The 18,780-nt window shown below is 42.5% G+C and overlaps 3 protein-coding genes and 1 long non-coding RNA gene across 7 annotated transcripts; 2 read left to right on the top strand and 2 right to left on the bottom strand.

The window, feature by feature from the left end:
- Window positions 1-101: 101 nt before the first annotated feature.
- LOC135631687 (LIM domain-containing protein PLIM2b-like) lies at window positions 102-1,612 on the top strand. Its single transcript, XM_065139457.1, has 5 exons — window positions 102-570; window positions 678-777; window positions 871-899; window positions 1,007-1,096; window positions 1,202-1,612. Exons 1-5 carry the CDS (start codon window positions 436-438, stop codon window positions 1,406-1,408), a joined length of 561 nt encoding a protein of 186 aa, XP_064995529.1. The 5' UTR covers window positions 102-435; the 3' UTR covers window positions 1,409-1,612.
- A 2,745-nt stretch (window positions 1,613-4,357) lies between these two features.
- LOC103974800 (E3 ubiquitin-protein ligase AIRP2-like) lies at window positions 4,358-9,122 on the bottom strand. 4 transcript variants are annotated; one of them, XR_010494440.1, is made up of 6 exons: window positions 8,710-9,116; window positions 7,865-8,015; window positions 7,720-7,786; window positions 7,394-7,628; window positions 5,478-6,139; window positions 4,358-5,360 (listed from the first exon to the last, which is right to left on the bottom strand). XR_010494440.1 is itself a non-coding variant. In XM_065139456.1 (6 exons), the coding sequence occupies exons 3-6, from the start codon at window positions 7,970-7,972 to the stop codon at window positions 5,929-5,931; spliced, it is 621 nt and encodes a 206-aa protein (XP_064995528.1). In that variant the 5' UTR covers window positions 7,973-8,015; window positions 8,516-8,600; window positions 8,710-9,122; the 3' UTR covers window positions 4,358-5,928. The 4 variants fall into 4 exon arrangements, 3 of the variants coding, with proteins under 3 accessions (XP_064995528.1, XP_064995527.1, XP_064995526.1); XM_065139456.1 differs by adding an exon at window positions 8,516-8,600 and having other exon boundaries at window positions 4,358-6,139; window positions 8,710-9,122; XM_065139455.1 differs by adding an exon at window positions 8,516-8,585 and having other exon boundaries at window positions 4,358-6,139; window positions 8,710-9,122.
- A 2,856-nt stretch (window positions 9,123-11,978) lies between these two features.
- On the top strand, window positions 11,979-15,777 carry LOC135630992 (uncharacterized). The gene is made up of 4 exons (XR_010494199.1): window positions 11,979-12,195; window positions 12,278-12,357; window positions 14,256-15,526; window positions 15,640-15,777. It is a non-coding gene; the product is annotated as an uncharacterized LOC135630992 (long non-coding RNA).
- LOC103974819 (CBS domain-containing protein CBSX5) lies at window positions 14,437-16,012 on the bottom strand. Its single transcript, XM_009389711.3, has 2 exons — window positions 15,687-16,012; window positions 14,437-15,502 (listed from the first exon to the last, which is right to left on the bottom strand). The coding sequence occupies exons 1-2, from the start codon at window positions 16,010-16,012 to the stop codon at window positions 14,659-14,661; spliced, it is 1,170 nt and encodes a 389-aa protein (XP_009387986.2). The 3' UTR covers window positions 14,437-14,658.
- Between the last annotated feature and the right edge of the window lie 2,768 nt (window positions 16,013-18,780).

Below are 18,780 nucleotides of genomic sequence, written 5' to 3'. Positions count from 1 at the left end.
ATGAATTCTTGAGTGGTTGCGGACTTCTTCCCACGTATTTGGCGTCGACAGCGTGGATTACGACGACGCCCGCCCTTGCCTCACCAGCTTGACTGGATCTTGTGGATTTAAGCTTACATCCCTCCGCTTTACTCTCCTATCTTTCCTCCCCCACTCCCACGTTTCTGCGCAAACTTCATGTAAATTAGCCCTCAACCTCCTCCTCCTCTCTCGGCTCATTGGCACGTCTTCTTATCAATCTTCATTTGAGACCGAGAGGGACGCAGAAGCTCCTCCACCACCCACATCCATGTTCTAGTCCACCTATCTTTCGTACAAGATTAATGCATCAGGGTGATCTCTAGTTCATCGGTGTTGGGTGGCCGTGTCTACTTCTCCTCCTCCTCCTCCTCCTCCTCCACCTTTACCTACCTTGGGACTTTGGGCTCTTTCAGAATGTCTTTCAGCGGCACCCTCGACAAATGCAAGGCATGCGAGAAGACCGTCCATTTCATAGATCTCTTGTCCGCTGATGGAGTCATCTATCACAAGTCCTGCTTCAGATGCAGCCACTGCAATGGGACTCTCTCGGTGCACCTCTCCTTCAATTCCCACGCAAAATATAATGTGCATAATATATATATAAATAAATAACCCTTGTGTTCTCTCTGTGTACTTGTACCTCCTCCGTACCGTAGATGTGCAACTACTCTTCCATGGAGGGTGTCCTCTACTGCAAGCCTCATTTTGAGCAGCTGTTCAAGGAGACAGGCACCTTCACCAAAAAGTTCCCAACAGGTGATTTCCCATTATTCTTCTCGGATCCGAAATCTATCTATTGCTGATTGCTTCTTCTTCCTGAGGCTTGATTCTTGGTTTGTGATCCCTCAGGGATAAAGGCTGGAGAGAGGAATGAACTGGTAAGCCGTGCCGACCTGATGATCTAGGGATTCGATGCCTTTTACCTTTTGTCTTTCTTTCTCATGTTTAAACCATGATGTATGTATGTATGACATGGCCTACCCAGTCTAAAACGCCAAGCAAGTTCTCCTCCATGTTCAGTGGAACTCAGGACAAATGTGCAAGCTGCAAGAAAACAGCGTACCCCCTGGAGACGGTCTGATCTCTCTGCCCACCTTTAAACGTTTTTAGAGTGTCGAGACGATGAGAGATGTGGAAGCTTAGAAGACCTAATAACCATACGTGTTGCTTCTTGTGGCAGCTGACCATGGAGGGAGAGTCGTACCACAAGACCTGCTTCAAGTGCTCCGTGGGAGGCTGCACCCTCACGCCTTCGTCCTGCGCTGCACTCAACGGCATACTTTACTGCAAGCACCATTTTGCTCGGTTGTTCATGGAGAAGGGAAGCTACAGCCACGTGATCCAGGCGGCTCTGATGAAGCAGAACGCGGCCGAGCAGCCCATCTAAGCCCGCCCGCGCAGGATCGAGCGAGCGAGCGAGCGAGCGAGCGAGAGAGAGACAAATAAGAAAGGCTTACTTATTCCAGGTTCATTCTGGTTCTTTGTTTTGACTTCTTCACCTGGGACTACTGGTATCAAGAGGAATTGAATTGTGCGCTTTGATTTCTGATGTTTTCCTCATGTACTCAATCCTTTTTCTTCTTCTTCTTCTTCTTCTTCTTCTTCTTCTTCTTTTTCTCTCGTACAAGACCTATTATCATAAACCAGTGAATCAAAAAGATGGCCTTAAAGATTAATAATCTTAACACCACCAGTTTATCCACATCCATTAAACCTCATCATCAAACATGCCACGGTTTAGCCTGGGCACTTCGATTTGGTTTCTTTTCATGCAGTTGGAATGCGGAGGAATACAATATTGTATCTTCCTGCATGGAGAAAGAAACACACCAAATAGAGAGGTACACAAAGATTTTGCGAGCAACAGTGCTGTTTAGGCATCCAGATTTCCTGACCTGATAAAAGATAGTTGCTAGGAAAACAAAATAAATAATTGAGCAAAATAAAAAAAAAAAAGGAAGCAATACTTTGCTATGCATGTTCTAATTTCTGTTTCTTCAGTATAACTTTTCCCACTAACATTTACATCAGGCTGGCAAAGTAAAAAGCCCTATTGTTTCTTTAGCAAAGCTTGCAGATGTAAACTAACAATACAACTTGATTTTAATATTGGTTTTGGAATTTGCCTATAATTCATCGACTTCGGTTATAAATTTACCCCTGCATACACTGTAAATCCAGCTTTTCTAGCAGGCAGATTACGCTAACAAAGAACGGAAGGAAAAAAAAACCCACTATAAAGAAAATACAATCAAGAAATGCTTACATACCATTCATGGTTGTAGCTGGATTCCTCACAAGAAATGCTCATTAATGATCTTGATTTGTATTAAAGAAGAAGAAACGATAAACAGAAAATAAATGTTGAATATCTATAGGAAGGGCCATGTTTAAGTGAAAAAACTAAGCCAGTATTTAACTTCAGAACAATATTGAAGTTACTTGTGGAAAATGATATCAACTAGCAGTAATCCATTGTTTCAGCTACACCAACTAATGAGTGTCTCCTCTTTTTATTAACAAGTTTGTTTCACAAAAAGTTCAATTATGGTAACAATGGCAAGCTCTTCAATACTGTTCCAGCAAACTCAACTTTCATGAAGGTTCCCATGAAACCTTACCAAACCCTGCAACCAGCTCAAGCATACGGGTGCTAGCGATGCAGCCAAGGATTCATATTGTTTGACCTTTTCCATTTGGCACAAGAAAGTCAAAGCCAATCGATATAATTAAAAATGATGTATGGCAAAAAATAATATCGATTGGCTTTGATTTTCTCATACCAAATAGAAAAAAATATTATAGCACCCCGATTAATTCCATATAGAAAGTAGATAAAACTAAGATTAACTTATAAGGGTCTGATATGGGTGCTATTAGCGAGGTCGTGATAATTGATATCAAGGCCAGTCTAGGATTGTGGCATGACGAGTGAGTTCAAACATTTTGACTAGTGACTTGGGCCAAACAAAATTGATAGACTAGTTATCTCATGACACAAGTGGTGCATAATAGCAATAAATAAGAAAAAAAAATTTAAACCATTACTAAATTTAGCAACTAAACATCAAACTAGGAAAACCTCCCTTTACCCTAAATTCATATTTAATTTGATGATCCCTAGGAAAAAAAGGGATGTCTCCTACATTACTCTTAATATGTGGAAGTATCAACGGAATTCATATATAAAATCCCACATTAGATGTGGAGAGATAAATTGAATCGATGATTCTGCTACCATTAACTTGTACTAAAGAATTTTGGACCCTATGATTTCAAAACTATCAGATTAATTAATGGATTGATTCTCCCATTGGATTACAATGCTTGCAGTCACATGCTCTACTAGGAGCAATTCCGGATTCCACATCGGTTTGGACCATATCGATCAGATTTAGTCCCACATCAGATGCAGGGGGATAAATGAGTGATTGTCTATTACTATTAATCAGGGTTTCTATCGAATTAATGGGTCAGTCTCCAAAACAAAAAATGTCATACATACATGACACTAAAAAACCAAAATTGGCATTCCTTCTTGTTTACATGTTTGATGGAAATCATTTGTTACTTCTATTTTTGTGGCTGTGCCTAAATCATGTTCTTTTGATTATTGTTACTTTTACTGCTATGGCTGTTCCTAGATCATGCTTTTCTGGTTATTTGTTGAGCTACGGCGAAAGAGGAAACAATGATCATCAGACAGTGTACAAAACGACGAGGATGCACACACTGCTAAGTGTGACATTAGATTAAGAAAGCGAAAAGATTCAGAACGATAAGAAGCAAAGAAACTAATGAGAACATAAAGATGGATCACAAAGGTAATGGAAGCAAAATTAAAGTCAACCCTTCAGTTCCCTGCTCCAGGCCTTTAAAGTATTCTTGAAATAGAGGGAGAAGAAGTTTACTTCGTACTCTAAGAGTCAAAGATTATCTGCACTTCACCATGGAAAGGAAGAATAGATCTAAGATACGGTCCCAAGGTGCATCACCCTAAATCCCAGAAGTGCATTTGTCTCATTTTCCTATAATCTAATACAAAAAGCAAACATCACGCAGCCATTCGACCAAGAAATCAGGATTCTTGTTTCAGGGAAAATGAAATGCACACACCAAGAAGAAGTGCAAGAAATTAAATCAAAGCAATATCGGGAAAACATACGATTTGTTTCAGCTCAATCTTGATCCAAAACATTTGGATCGATATCTTTCTAAAATCTAATACCGGGAAGTAGTAGTATTTAGACAAGCTCTACGAGCATACGCAACAAGAATCACAAGAAAACAAAACCTGGCCATGACAAGATGAGCAATAAAGCATAGAGGCACCGTATCACGACAAGGAAACACAATATTTTCACGATTGTCACTTCCAAAGATCAGGTTTCTAAGGCAAACTCAGATCTACACAGGTAGGAAAGAAACGCATGGATCAACACATGAAGAGTTAAAAAGAGGAAATACCACGACACGAGAGAGAAACAAGAAACATATCGAGATCGACGATGCCACGAACCGAACGATTTCAAGGATTTAGGGTTCCACGGTGATGACGAGGGAGTCGACTGGATCAGAGGGAGGAAGGTTTGGGATTCTCCTCGTCGTGGAGGACGGGCTTTGTGAGCATGAGCGGGCGGTCGTTGGCCTCCTCGAGGTCGTCGCCGTCGTCCTCGGTGGTGCTGAGGTTGATGCAGGAGCAGCGCTCAAGCGAGGCGAAGAAGGCGGACACCACGCTCGCTCCTACCCACATCGCCACCCCTTCCAGCTTCCCGTAGGTCGACACCATGCTCTGGGAGTCATCCTCCGTCGCCATCTGAGCCGCCCGCTCCCGGATCTCACGACGCCGGGTTTCGTCTCCTGCTTCGGTTCGTGACGTGTAAGGAGCAATCGGAAGAGAAGCCAAAAAGAAAGCCTCAGAGTCAGAGAAAAGAGGCGGACACTACAAGAAAAGGGCAGCCGAAACGTAGTTGTGGGTTGCCATAAAGCTCCTATTTTAATATCAATGTTGTTGTAATTATTAACGTCATTATAACTCTTATTACTATTATCAGAATCGTTATACTTTATCCTGAAGACAGAGTTCCAAGAAGACAAACTGGTGTTCTACGCATCGTCCAAGTGGCTTCTTGCCTTCAGATATAGCTGCTGGTTGAAAGAACAGATATCGACGATGCCCACTTCAACAATGCGTCGAACACCTGACCGGCACCTCCACCACACCCAGCTTCTCATGTCTCAGCACTGCCACAGATCCACAATGACCACCACCTTGACATGAGAGTTGCTTGAATGCTGAGCTTAAACATGCAGCTTTCAATTTCCAGCTGCGTCTTCATCTTCCTCACCACCAATTTACCATGGTATTAACGATCCATTCAGGAGCAAATACTGCAAGCCACAATGAAGACAGGAAAAATAACATCGCAGAACTCACTTCAAAAGCTGCAACATACCACTTCAATATGTAGCTCAGAGGATGATGTCCATGGTTTACTGTCACAGCAAATGAGGGACAACAGCATTACAGATGACCATTTATCCCAGACTGGAACGTTCTCTTTTAACCGAGAAGAGTTACCATCCACAATGCGTTGCACCCACAAACAACAATAGCTAGAAATAGCTTAAGCACTGGCATTGGCACCAGTTAGTGCTTACTATGCTGACACTGAAATGGTTCATAACTTTCAAGTTGACTAACTGTACAGACATTTACATAGTGCTGAAGTTGCTCGATGGATGTCTCCCAACATAGCTTCTGAAGTCCATAGGCCGCTTAAAAATTAGCAGCAGCTTCCAAACATGAATCAGAATGATATCCAAAGCACAAATTAATTAAGCTAATTGAGCAAACCGCTGGCAGCGTTAAGGAATCCGTGGAAGTTGACCAGATGCTTTTCAACGTCACCTAACATGAGAATCATAAGCATCGATGACGGACTCTGGAACGACCACTGGCAACTTTTTTATGTACATGATTAGGCGTCTGATGCTGTCGCGCATCAGCATTGCCATGTCAACTACATCTCTGTGATCCACGTATACCCATAAATCGCCAGAGTCTACTCTCTTGAGGCTATCACGACAGAAGGGACACGACTGTGATCTTGAGTTCCTGCAATGACAAATCATTTCTTTAAGTCTTCATGTGACCTCAGAATTGAGAACTAAGACAGCAGAAAAACATCAAGGTCCACATTTAAGCTCAATGATAGGAAGTGCACTTGTGAGATATAAAAGGTGTTCATACAAGTGAATAAACTGGTATAACATTCATCGTTACTGTAATTAGTTCACAAGGAGGACCGATTGCTACTGACACCGCTTCAAACCTTTAAACCTCATGCTTGAACTACTATTGTCTCTTTATTTTTACTTAAGTGAAGTTAAATTGAATAAGTTAAATAGCTCTTCGAGAGCACCTTCTTTACCTTGAATCCCAAAAACATGCATTAGAGGTCACACTCTTTAACTGTTCACCCAGACCTTATCATGCCAAGCAATACTGTGAATGTAACAAGACTAGTTGCAGGCATATGAAGTGACCATGTAAAACCTCCAGAAGCACTACTTCCCATTTCATTCATTCAACCAAACAAATGACACATCCTCTTATCATGTTCTAGTAAGATAGATACTTTATGAATCTGTCTAACATGATTACCTTTTGACATCTGTAATCCACCAGAGCTAACCAACTGCCACATTAATACCTGATCCTGCTTAAATCTGAATCTTATTTTACAAAGTTAAGCTGCTTAACGAGTAGATCATACATTTGGTGTTACAATTTTCTGATTGAGCTCCTTCTAAATTGAGTTATACATAAAGTGTTTCAATGGCATGTCCACTAAACAAGAAATAGTCAGGTTACTTATCAATTTGATTCAACAGCTGACCTTGCAATGTGATTCGTTTACATTACACTAGGACATTGACTAGTCACTATGCTGCACAACTGATTATTTTCTAAAAAAGCCACTAACCTTAGCAGAGGAAGCATTTGAAACCCTTCCACTTTATAAAGTTCCTTTTCTTACTGCCAAGAAATCGAAGATTAGATCCTCCCTGGAAAATTACCTAATATTTTTTTCTTCTTTTCTTACAGTTTCAACCAGAACACTTAAGGCATGTATTTTTTTCTTTTTTGCATTTACCATCAATTATGTCCCACAAAGTTAAGTTCACAAACATCCTAGAGGCAATTTAAAGGCTTCACATTATTGCTTAGTTTTGCAGGCTCAAGTTGAGTTATCTACCAACATTTGTGAAATAGAAAAGGCGTTTATTGATAGAACCATAGACACCACAACAAAAGATAAGCTTGCAGCAAAAAACTAGTAAAATTCTAAATAGAAAAGATTTGTACCATTCTCTGTAGCATTTCATACACATCACGTGGCTGCAATTGGGCAATACAATTTTGCTGTTCATCTCCATGCAAATCCCACATTCCTCTTCTCTTTCAGCATCTATTTCAGAGAACTGCTTCCGTTCATTGTCATCTCTTCGTCTGTATCTCTCCAAGCATACTGCCTTTTGTTTTTTGTCTTCCATATCAGATATACCTTTTTGTAGTTGAAGCAAGGAGGGGAAAATTACAGCTGCAGATGAGTACCAAAAGGGAGAAAAAAAAAAATTAACAATCACCGATGAGAGAAAAGCAATTGTCAAACTTGAGTGCAATGAACCTACCATAGAACTCTTTAATGCTAGCTTTTCTTTCATGAGTTGACATAGTCGTTGATCCATCAATGTGAACCTGCACAACTCAGAGTTCTCTAATGAACAAAAGAAATCCTAGTGGTACGTCTACAGCATTTACAAAACATTTAGATACCTTATATATCATAATTCTGAGGAGCCCAAGTGCCCCAGCAAGGCTACAATCTGTCCACTGCACAAGAAAAAGAAACAAATGGGCAGCTGAACTGTATGACATTCGCATTTGAAGGCATGCACCATCATAGTCTGTAGGGAAATCCGAAGCCCTGCAAATCATGATGAAGGATTCGGAATGCATCAAAATAACAAAAACCACAACAGACCTGCTTCATCCTACTTAACTAGAAAATAGTTATTCCAATCGAGAAGCATCGACAGATATGAGAGGAGGAACATAACATGATAGCAAAAAAGTAGCTTAAACAATAGTAGCCTCTTAAATCTTCTTCTCGATAAAGTATGAAGAAGATGAACTGATAAAATCAATCTGCTTTTCCCGATTACTAGGCCACATTTAAGTCTCAATCATACAATTACAACAAAAAACAGTAACCCTTTCCACTCTGCTTTTCTTATTTAAGATAGCAATTGCATAACCCCAAAAGCCAAATTTGCATAAACTACAAGCATAAAAAGGTCCCCTCAGGAAATCACACCACAAAAGACTATCTGTAACACTAAACCCTCTTCATTTACCAATCGCTAAACCATGATAAAAAGAAAAGACAAGAAAATTTGGCAAGCTCTTAAAGTCAATTAAATGTACCTAATAGAAAAATTATCCTTTTTCTGATTCTCAGACCATCATCAGGAACATCGCAATCCCACAGATTAATCTAAAATCCAATAGTCTATAAGAAACCCAATTCAAGCACAGCACAACCAAACGCTGATTAAGAAATTAAATCCCCAGTAACCTATCAAAAGAACTAAGACAAAGAAGAGAGTAGCAGCACATACAAAGTGTTTGCGTGCTGTATGTCAGCTTCAAGAACCTTCAGTGAGTCCTTGAATGATTTCCGCATGGAACCACCGGACAACATCTCCTCCTTCCAATCATCCAAAGGAATCGAAACCCTAAAAGTTCCTCCTCTAAAACCCCAAATCCTAAACCTCCTCTTCTTCTTCTTCTTCTTATTCTTCTTCTCTTTTCCTCATCCTCCTCCTCCTCTCTATCCCCCCCTTCCTCTTCTCTTTGGAAGCCGTAAGAAGATAAAAAGGAAAGTTGCCTCCTTTGATCACTCTGCTGCACTCTTGCAAGCGTTGATCTGTAGGTTGCTTAGAAGAGAGAGAGAGAGAGAGAGAGGGCGGAGGGGGTAAAGGGAGGGGAGGACGACGGACAAGCGCCACGTGGACGGGGACGGACGCCCGTGGGCGCTTCCGGATTCGGGCAAAGGCGATAAATTCAGCGTAATGGGTAGACTCGAAGCGCTCCCGCAAATGGTCGACAGACGTGGGGCCCGCATGGTTGTTGCGGCCGGCCCCGCGGCGGGTGCGGGTTTATGGGTGAATGGAAGGAAACGGTGCCGTGTCCTTATCCACTGAGAGCAGATATTTTAGTGCGCCACCCTCTTCGTTATTTTATGTTGGTTGACCACAATACAGAGATACGTAACCGACTGAGCCTCTGCCTTCCCCACCTGCCTTGTTATTGGATACAGAAACCCGGACCCGCATCTGGCCCCCACAGAAACCAATCGTAATGCAAGTAATCAAGCGGGTGACGTCGAAAAGGTGGGAGAAATACTCTCGTTGAGTGATTTAGCCACGGGTGGGGTCCGCCGGAAGGTGGAGCGGCCGCCACCGATAGAGTGGGTGAGTCGGATAATGGAATATAATGTTTTTCTATTTTTAATACAAATAAATGTTCTCAATAATAGAAAATAATGCGCTCAATTTGCTCGGAATAGATACAGAATTTTCTGGAACTTGGCAATGCTACGCAATCGTCTCTGTCACGGCTCTATACTCTATCCTAATGAAGAGAATTGGACCCTGGAAAAGGAAGGAAACCACGAAAATGCCACGGCGTGGGACCCCGGAAACGTGGTGCTCAAAACCGGGTGCCTTGAATCGGTGGATTCGGGTTTCCCCCCCTTCGGTGGACTTCCGAACCGCGCCACGTCGGGCCTGCAGGTCGAGGCCAAGTCACCCTGGACACTTTCACGGGCGATCCCGTCCAATACCATTTTTTATAACGTTTTAACTTAATCGCTTAAAACATTATTATATTTTTCATAATATATAATATATGAATTTAAGGTTTAAGATCTCAATTCGATATTGATTTCAATATATTATCCGATCAACGTAAGTAGGTGGGAGGTTGGCCCACATTGCCCACGTGGCATTTTGATGCACCTCATTATATGCTTCTGCCATTTAAATAATGTTTGACAAACCTATCTTACTATTTATATCCAAAATGATTTAATAAAATATATAGTAATATTTAAATTTAAATAAAATTTTTTTTTTGTGAGAGTAAGTGATGATATTATTTTAAAAAAAATTATAGGATTAAAAAATTGAGTTTTCATAATATATCATCATCAAATTAATTAGTTAAGTAATTATATGCATGTTAAAAATGTAATGTCAAATCAACATGTTGTTGTCAATGAGACTGAATGAGAGGTGAAGAATCATTTGGCGACAGAGATATTCTTCTTAGAAAACCAAGTTGAGTTGGCAGAAGAAGAATATTGGAGAAGCAAAAGATGTGTTGGGTCCCATCCATCGTGGATAAGAAGATTCTAGTAGATGAGCCAAGCTCTTCCACTGACCTCTGTGGGAGGATAAGGCAGGCTTTGCCAACTCTTCCTCCCAATATTATGTCTTTCTTGAACTCCTTAAAGTAATCTTTAGAAGCTGACAGCTAATTTGTCACTGCTTTTATTATTCGATTGACCAATGGCATCACTATATGATCTAAGCATGACAACTATTATTTGTCCTTACATGTAGTATTATGTGTTCTTACCTAATTCATTTTTGTTGTATATGAACATTTACAAGTTTATTTCGAGGCTAATAGGTGCCTCAACTGATTGACAATTTGTTTTGGAGCTATTGCAAATGTTGGAATGATATTTTCAGGCATGATCTTGGGATCCCTAATATCCCCCTCAATGCTTATGGTTGTTGTGTTTTATCTTACTCATCTTGCTCATCAAAATACGTTGGATGTGTTTTAAAGAGTCTCTTTCACAATTGATAAAATTATGTAAAGTCATTTAGAATGATAAATAGATTTGAATTCTCAATCCTTTCCCTTTAAATAGTATTTACAGATTCGTATTGTTATGGAACCTTGTGCCATGTCTAATGGATCAGCACGACTTGATCTAATCTTAAGTGCAAGAGAGTCACTAACGTGGATATTTGAACAAAGGTGGTCAGCATTAAGTTTGATGTGGGCTTTGTCTCCGGAATTGATTCAAGATAGAACAAGAAATTGCTCTTCCTCCCTCGTTAAGTTCCTACGTATAGGTGGAAGTTGAGAGGGGGATTTCCCGACTTGACTTCTCTGAAGCATAAGTTAATACTGAGTAGCCTTAAGTGGAGTTGAAGTGTTTGAGATCCTCCTCCTAACCTACATTTATACTTGTGAATGAGGTCGATCATACATGATCTGTTAATGACGGTTAATTTCTCGAGCGACCGGCTTGTACCTCTTGTGTGAGCGTCAACCGATCTGCACAGAGCCGCACCGTGCAACGTCATTTCGAGCTTTGCGAAGTGTCTTTATGCTATGCGACGTTGTCTCTTACGACCTCGAATAGCACAAGAACAGGTAATCATCCCATCCAAGTTCGAGGGGTCACATCAACATAATACACCATATCAACCCTAAGGTTCCATGTTGATGCTGATGTAGCTGTTAACTGTTATCGCGGGGGTGATACCAAAATATATCCTATCACATATATATTGAATCCAAAATAAAAGCAGAATTTATTTGGTTGGAAGATGATTTAATATTCAAATATTTGATTAAAGACTTTTTTCCATTGAAAACTTTGTTGTTTCTAATTTGCCAAGACAAATTTTTGAAAAAAGAAATCTCTCTTTTTGATTTTTTTTTGTCAAGTGTCTTCGTTTCTAGAATTCTCTAATAGCATTCTTTATGAAAATTATGAAAATATATAAAAAAAACAGAGTCTAAATATATCCTTTACCCTCAAACTGAAATATGTCCTTAATGATCATAACTGTTTGTACTGAGCTCTATTTAAGACCGGTACTCCATCACTGTGGTTCGTCTACCACTGGCCCGCTCGAGTCCAGGTTACCTAAAACACACGACACGCCATTCCCAAACGATCTACTTTTTCGTTCATCTCTCTTTCGCCCTCTGCTTCAAGCGCTGCTCATAGCTCCAATCTGCCAGCGTCGAGAACTATTCCGTTGTGTGCAATGACAAAATCCTACCATAACCAAGAGGTAAGTTTTCTTTTTTTCTTCTTGACCTCAAGCTTGTTTAGTATAAAGAATGTTGACGAGTAGCCTTGATGGTGTTTGATAGAATGCTGAAGAGGGAGGAATGGAGCAGGCGATTGGAACGGGTCCCGTCCTTGCCTCTCCAGTCACCTGCTGTCCCTGCGGGTAAGTTATGCAAAGAAACTGGTACAAAACGATATTTATAATCGGTAGAACCAAAACCGATCGGAATTGGAAGACGAGCCCATTTAAATCGAGCATTTTTCCTCAAAATACCATGTTGTCATGGACGATCGTTATGCATCCATAACACCTTCGTCTAAGAACCTTTTGTTGCTTTTATTTACTTGTATATATACTTAGACAATATATTTTATATTATTTTTGTGTGTTTTGCTTGAAAACCGTAAGCAGGAATAGTTTGCAAGATTGTAAAACGATCGCTTACCGGGACGAGCAAAACTATCACAAAATGGTATAGTTTTTACATGTCATGCCTTATTTTCTACAAGCTATGGTGCAGATAAAAATGTCAACAATCTCAACACCTCAGAACTCTCCCAGGTGACATAAGGTTGGATGGGGGTTTGGGGTAGTGTTGGGTGTCGATCGGATTCATAAGTATGCACATTAAGCTTATAGGAATTTGCCAACGTGTTTGACACTCGGTGAGTAATTATTTGCAGACGTACAATTGTTCGTTTGCCTTCTAAAGTCCTTGTTTTCTCGTTTCTTTCTTTTCTCTCTTTAACATCAAATATTTGCTGAATTGTTTGTAAAGCTGTCCTCTTTGCGAAAAGTCGGAAGTTGTTCGTCGTTCATTTTCAAACTAATCAATTTACTCTTTTACAAGTATTTTGGGACCTAAGCAAGGTCGCAATTAGCTTGACCCTTTGCGGATGAATAACGCAAGGATGCCTCACGACTTAGACAATTCCAGTTAAATCTGTGACATGATGAATTTATGTCTCTCAAGATCTTGTAACCACTCTCTGTAGTAATCTCCAATGTTTTTGCCTGTAAAATGCTTGTCGATTTGCCGCAACAATAGCTCTTATCAAAGGATTAAGGTTTGGTTGTAATAAGAAGTTATAAACATGATTATATGCTACAAAGAAGTTATCGACTAGCTTAGTTGGTAAATATCTTGACTGTTGATAGCAAAATCTGAGATCAAATCTAATATTTGTCACTTACCTAAAGTTACCTAAAGTAGGATACAGCATAACCAAGCTAAAATGGTCTCACTGCATGTTTTACCCAAGATTGATAATGTGATTTGAAAATGAAAGCAACGGAGACAAGTATTGGATGGATAAGCTAGAGAAGATTTTTGGTAAATGGTGAACTTGACTGAGTGATATAAGAAACATTGAATTCAAGCTGAAACTGATCCATACGAGTCAAAACCATATAGCTAAAACATGTGGAAAAGCATACCCAAACATGTCGACAGTGGATCAATTTGTGTCAGCTCACTCAAGTAGGTGACAGCCTTGTGCACATTAAGATCTAGTGGACAGTTATGAGTTTTGGATCATGATATCTATTCTTTTGAAATAATCTTCTAATTATAAACGACCTTTTAAGAATATATTTGTGAGTTTGGATCGAATTTGAATCATCACTTTTGTTGATTTATAAATAATTTTGTTGTGGCGTGCAGTCCAAGTTGGGTGTACCTGGTGTTGGGTCCATCCCATAGATGGGTTTGAATTTGACGATTTGATAGACGTTCAAGCGGCTAAACTTGATTGGTTTTGGTCCAAATTTTATGTTATGAATCCTTGTAACAAGTTTTACAATCCTAATGGTGTCGATCTAAAATTTTATATGAATAATTCTTGCAACAAGCTTTACAATCCTAATGGTATCGATCTATAGTTTATCATTTCTGAAATACTTTTTTTGTTGTATCCATTTGGTGAGATCTAAAATTTTCTTTTCATAAAATTCATCTATGGTGATGATGATATGTTATTGTTGAGCCAAAAACTGTGTTCTTGATGTTACTGTGATATATGTCGCTTACCTTCTTTCTTTTCTCTTTGTTTGTGATGCAGCACTGGTAATATCAGATACAGCAAGCATCCTTCACCATTTCGGATGCACTAAACATTGTACAAATGACAACCCTCTTACCCATACACAACAGTAGGTCCAAACAGTGATGGGCCTAATGGCTAGAAAGATCTGCAGAGATATATCTCAGGTGAAGCAACAATCACATACACAGGCAGAACAAAGCCTCAACAGAGATGTCTCAGATAAAGCAGCAACAGTCTAAAGTCCAATGACAAGAAACCAAGCAATCCATGGCTACCAAAGCCTCTGGAGATGTCTCAGACTCGATACATTCAAAGCACAAAAGTAAACAACATTCAACACTCCAAAACACTGGGAGAGAGAGTGAGAATTCATCTGAACTCCTCTCCTCCCATGGACCTGATTCCCGCACTTGAGATCTTACAGAGATGGCTGCAGCTGCTCTCGGAAAACCCTCAGCATGTCGGCAAACGTGACGATGCCGATGAGGCTATAGTCGTCTTCGTCGACGACCCACAGATAGCTAACCCGGTGCGCCAGCGCCTGGACCATCACGGCCACCAGCGAGTTCCCGGGGTGGCACACCTCCGGCTCCTCCGATCTCCTCCCCATGGAGAAGCTCCTCGACCTCAGCCTCCTCGGCAGCCTTCCCCCGCATGACTCCTCGTCGGATGAGGAGGAGGAGGAGGCCGACGGCGACGAGGACGAGTGGGAGAACGAGGACAACACGTCTTCCATTAGTTCAAGCATCTCCTGCAACCCCTTCTCCTTCAGTCCTTCTCTAATTGCGCGGACGAGGGACTCCGGTGGCGAGCCATAGTAGTCGACAAAGGCCATGAGGTCGCCTGCCGTGAGGGTTGCGACGCCGGCAGCCAAGGTCACGGCCATGAGGTCGCAGGCAGAAAGAGCCAAGGGGGAGATCTCGCCCAGCAGTCGGCCGTCGTCGGTGACAACGGCCACCGCGGCCTGTTCGGAGAGAGCGCGGCGGAGGACAGGGAGGAGGGCGAGTCCGGGCTCGTCGTGGCGGACGGTGAGGGCGGTGGCGGAGCGGACGAGGCCGACGGCATCGATGGAGAGCGTGGCAATGGGGGAGAAGACGGCGATGGAGTTAAGGAAGTAGCGGACGAAGTCCTCATGTGTCAGCCAGCAGTATTCGACGGTGGCCCCGCCACCGCCGTGGTGGAGCTTCTTCCGGCCGACGGAGCCAATGGGGACCACAAGGTTCTGCGCTCCGTCGAGGATCAAATCGAGAGCTTCCAATACGCTGCGAATGGAATTCCCCAAAAAGGTAAAAATCGAATCTTTGGTATTCATATTGCCAGAAAGGTGACGACTTTCTCTCGATTTCTTATTTATAATACCAGAAAAAGTGACAAAGATTCAAGTTTTGTGGTACTACAGGAAGGAGGTTGATTCAAGAAGGCGTTTTGAGAGGGACAAAAGGGTACCTGAACTGCCGCTCAACGCGGCGGACGAGGCCGGCGCCCTTGGAAAGGAGGACGGAGACGGGCCGCTCGAGCGCAACGGTCGGCGACTCGAGGTTGCCGTCGGAGCAGAGGTAGCAGATGACGTCCGCGACGCAGAGCTTCCCGGTGACGGCCTTCTTGTCCGGCGCGTCCCGGTCTGCGGAGACCACGGCAAGGTGGGGCTCGCCGCTTCCCCTGAGGGCGAAGAGGGCGTCGCCGACGACGGCCGCGGAGAGCGGCAGCGATCTCAACGCTGGCTTCCCGATGCAGAGGTCCGACACCTCATTCGACACCAAGCTCACTGCCATGCACTGGAAAAACCGAACCCTAACCCTACTGTAACCCCCAAGCCAACAGACCAAAGCAGCTCGAAGAGAAGCGATCGGTGACGGGAGGAAGGGGAGAGGACGCGACTACCATAAATAGAAGATGAGGTGACCGGCTATGGCCGGGATCCGTCCTACGTAACACGGGTTGCCCCCGGTATCAAATCGGATCCCCACGAAACGTTCGAAGACTCGTTTCCCACCATTTACTTATTTTCGTACGTGAAACGGCGTGGTGGGGTCGAGCGGCACAGTCATGAAGTGATTCCATAAAATGGACATGAGAGCTAAGAGTTGGCTAAGAGAGAAAGGAAAGGTGATGATGATGATGGTTCGGTAGCGGAAACGCTTGGCTCTTCAGAGTAGGATTCATTATCACAGGAATAATTCGATGAGAAAGAAGAAGACTCTTGAAAAGATCTGCAAGAATGTAGCTCAGAAAAGGTTGCATGCTTACTCGACAAGCTGTGCGTAGATAGCATAGACGACGAAGAAGGAAGAAAGCAGAAGAGTTGGACTTGTAGCTCAAATGAGGCTTCATGCTTACAGGGACTCGATCGAGCTATGGTCCATCAGGATCTCAATCATTCGAGCCTGCTTTGAAAGAAGGCAGCATGCAGAAGAAACCAAGCGAAAAGACAGCATCTCTCTCTATCTGCTGAGCTTTAGGAGTCGCTTCATGTCACACAGAAGAAGACAGCAGTGATGGCACCAAACTACAACCAGCTTCTTGTTTTATTTAGTAGCTAACGCAAGAGTTTGTCCTACAAATTGCTTCCTCCCTATGCCTCTCTCGCACACGTGACTCTTCGAGGAGGACGGCCCCCTTTTTATGCATATTTTTTTCTTATTTTTATTTGAAAAAAGAAAAGAAGAAAAAAAAAAGGGAGGGGGAAGACGATCTCATGAGTTCGATCTGTCCCTTTCGAAGCGGGCCCATCTCACATGCGTGGGCGTCGAGCTGTACCCCATCATCGCGAAGACCGTATGCACGCAGCACATCATTAAAGCGGCGCCCACATGCGTCCTCCGACTCCCGCAACTCCGACGCTTCACTTTAATGGTCGAGCTACCGGTCCCCTTATCGCCCGTTCACGTGGCACCACAAGCGGCCCTTCCTCCGCTCTCACTCCCACCATCCCATCTCATTGCTTGTTTGTTCGGTGCGGCATCGACTCAATACTCGACACGCTAATTAGAGATCTGATAAGGTATATTTTGGGGTTCGAGTCACATCACAATCAACGTCACGTCAGGTCAACAAGAGGAGCATTCCATGCGTCGAACCAACATCCGTACCAAGATGTTCTTCTGCACGTCCCCGCCACACCACCGACAGGTCAGCAAGATGAGCACTCCCACTATTCAAGACAGAATCCATACCAAGGCATTCCTCGGCATGTCTCGGGACGACGACCGCACAAAGGTACCATCTCCCCCCTCGAGGATTAACCGTCACGTCAAACCCGCGTACGACCGGCCCTCGTACAGTAGTTGTCGTTGGAATCCTCAAGCGGCTTATTATTTTAAGATCCTAGTCACGTCACAACCAACGTCATGTCACGCCACTGTCAGATCATTAAGAAGAGCATTTTCACGCGTCGAACTAGAATCTGTACTAAGGCGTTCCTCGACACGTCCCTACCATGCCATCGTCAAATTAGCAAGAGGAACATTCCCACACGTCGAGCCAAAATCCATACCAAAGCATTCCTCGGCACGACCCGGGACGACGACCGTACAAAGGTATCATCTCGCATCTCGAGGATCGATCATCACGCTAAATCCGTGTACGACCGACCCTCGTATAGTAGTTGTCGTTGGAATCGTCGGGCGGCTTATTATGCGCCTAAATACCATTTTAAATCAAATGTTTCAAAAAAAAAGAAGATACGATCGATGAGAATGGCATCAATCGTGGCCGTCCATAGTAAAATCGACGGATGCCTCAACACAAGAATCGACGGTGTCACCTGATAAGCTAGGGTTCGTATATCTTTCGGTCCCTCCGTATTAAGAACACGTGCATGTGGTGATCAACTCTACATTCCAAATTACACGTGCACGCATCACGTGGACATGTGTGCTAGACAGCTGTCACAGTAATAATAATAATAATAATAATAATAATAGAAAGAGTACCCACATGCAACCACTAAGCGTACTGCCGAACCCCACATGGGCGAGAGAGAGAGAGAGAGAGAGGGTGATGAACAGCGAGTGCGCTTATCGTGCCGTCACGTTTCCGGTCGATAAGAGAAGACTGTGTGGGTGTCGTTGTCCCCCTAATAATCTGTGTGTCACCCACGACGCCGACGTGGATATGTCAGCAAATACGTAGAAGAGCAATCTCAACCCGACATTGCGTGCCTCCATCCCACGTGCCTGTACAAATTGAGACAAGAATCTATATAATAATAATATAGGATGCTGTGAATACGATCGGCCAATATAGAAATCATTAGCCGAACTTTATGTCGGATCAAGCTGGACAACTTACACGGAGCTAAACAAATAGGATTTATAGACAATGTAATTTCAAATCATTAACGACGAGCTGCTTACACTAATCCTTTTTAGTTAATTTTTTGTTCATCTTAAGAAAAATGCACATCATCTTATCCTTAAATGTCGTAACTCAATCATGCATCGTATCTATAAATATCGTAACTCGAATCATAATCTCAAATGAGGTAAAAGAGGAAGATTGTACGGAGACATTTTCTTTTTCACTCGAACAAACAAACGCC

Source organism: Musa acuminata, chromosome BXJ3-2 (assembly GCF_036884655.1).
Source record: "Musa acuminata AAA Group cultivar baxijiao chromosome BXJ3-2, Cavendish_Baxijiao_AAA, whole genome shotgun sequence".
Lineage (NCBI taxonomy): Eukaryota > Viridiplantae > Streptophyta > Magnoliopsida > Zingiberales > Musaceae > Musa > Musa acuminata.
This window is presented reverse-complemented; position numbering and strand designations above follow the sequence as displayed.

Bases quoted from the DNA above. Each gene is read 5' to 3' on its own strand.
- LOC135631687 (XM_065139457.1), top strand. From the start codon at position 436: ATGTCTTTCAGCGGCACCCTCGACAAATGCAAGGCATGCGAGAAGACC. The intron at 778-870 runs GTGATTTCCCAT...GTGATCCCTCAG, and splicing joins CACCAAAAAGTTCCCAACAG to GGATAAAGGCTGGAGAGAGG. The intron at 1,097-1,201 runs GTCTGATCTCTC...TTCTTGTGGCAG, and splicing joins CAGCGTACCCCCTGGAGACG to CTGACCATGGAGGGAGAGTC.
- LOC103974800 (XM_065139454.1), bottom strand. From the start codon at position 8,792: ATGTTGTCCGGTGGTTCCATGCGGAAATCATTCAAGGACTCACTGAAG. The intron at 8,016-8,709 runs GTATGTGCTGCT...CATGATTTGCAG, and splicing joins ATACAGCACGCAAACACTTT to GGCTTCGGATTTCCCTACAG. The intron at 7,787-7,864 runs GTATCTAAATGT...TGAGTTGTGCAG, and splicing joins TCAGAATTATGATATATAAG to GTTCACATTGATGGATCAAC.
- LOC103974819 (XM_009389711.3), bottom strand. From the start codon at position 16,012: ATGGCAGTGAGCTTGGTGTCGAATGAGGTGTCGGACCTCTGCATCGGG. The intron at 15,503-15,686 runs GTACCCTTTTGT...TTCCATTCGCAG, and splicing joins CGCGTTGAGCGGCAGTTCAG to CGTATTGGAAGCTCTCGATT.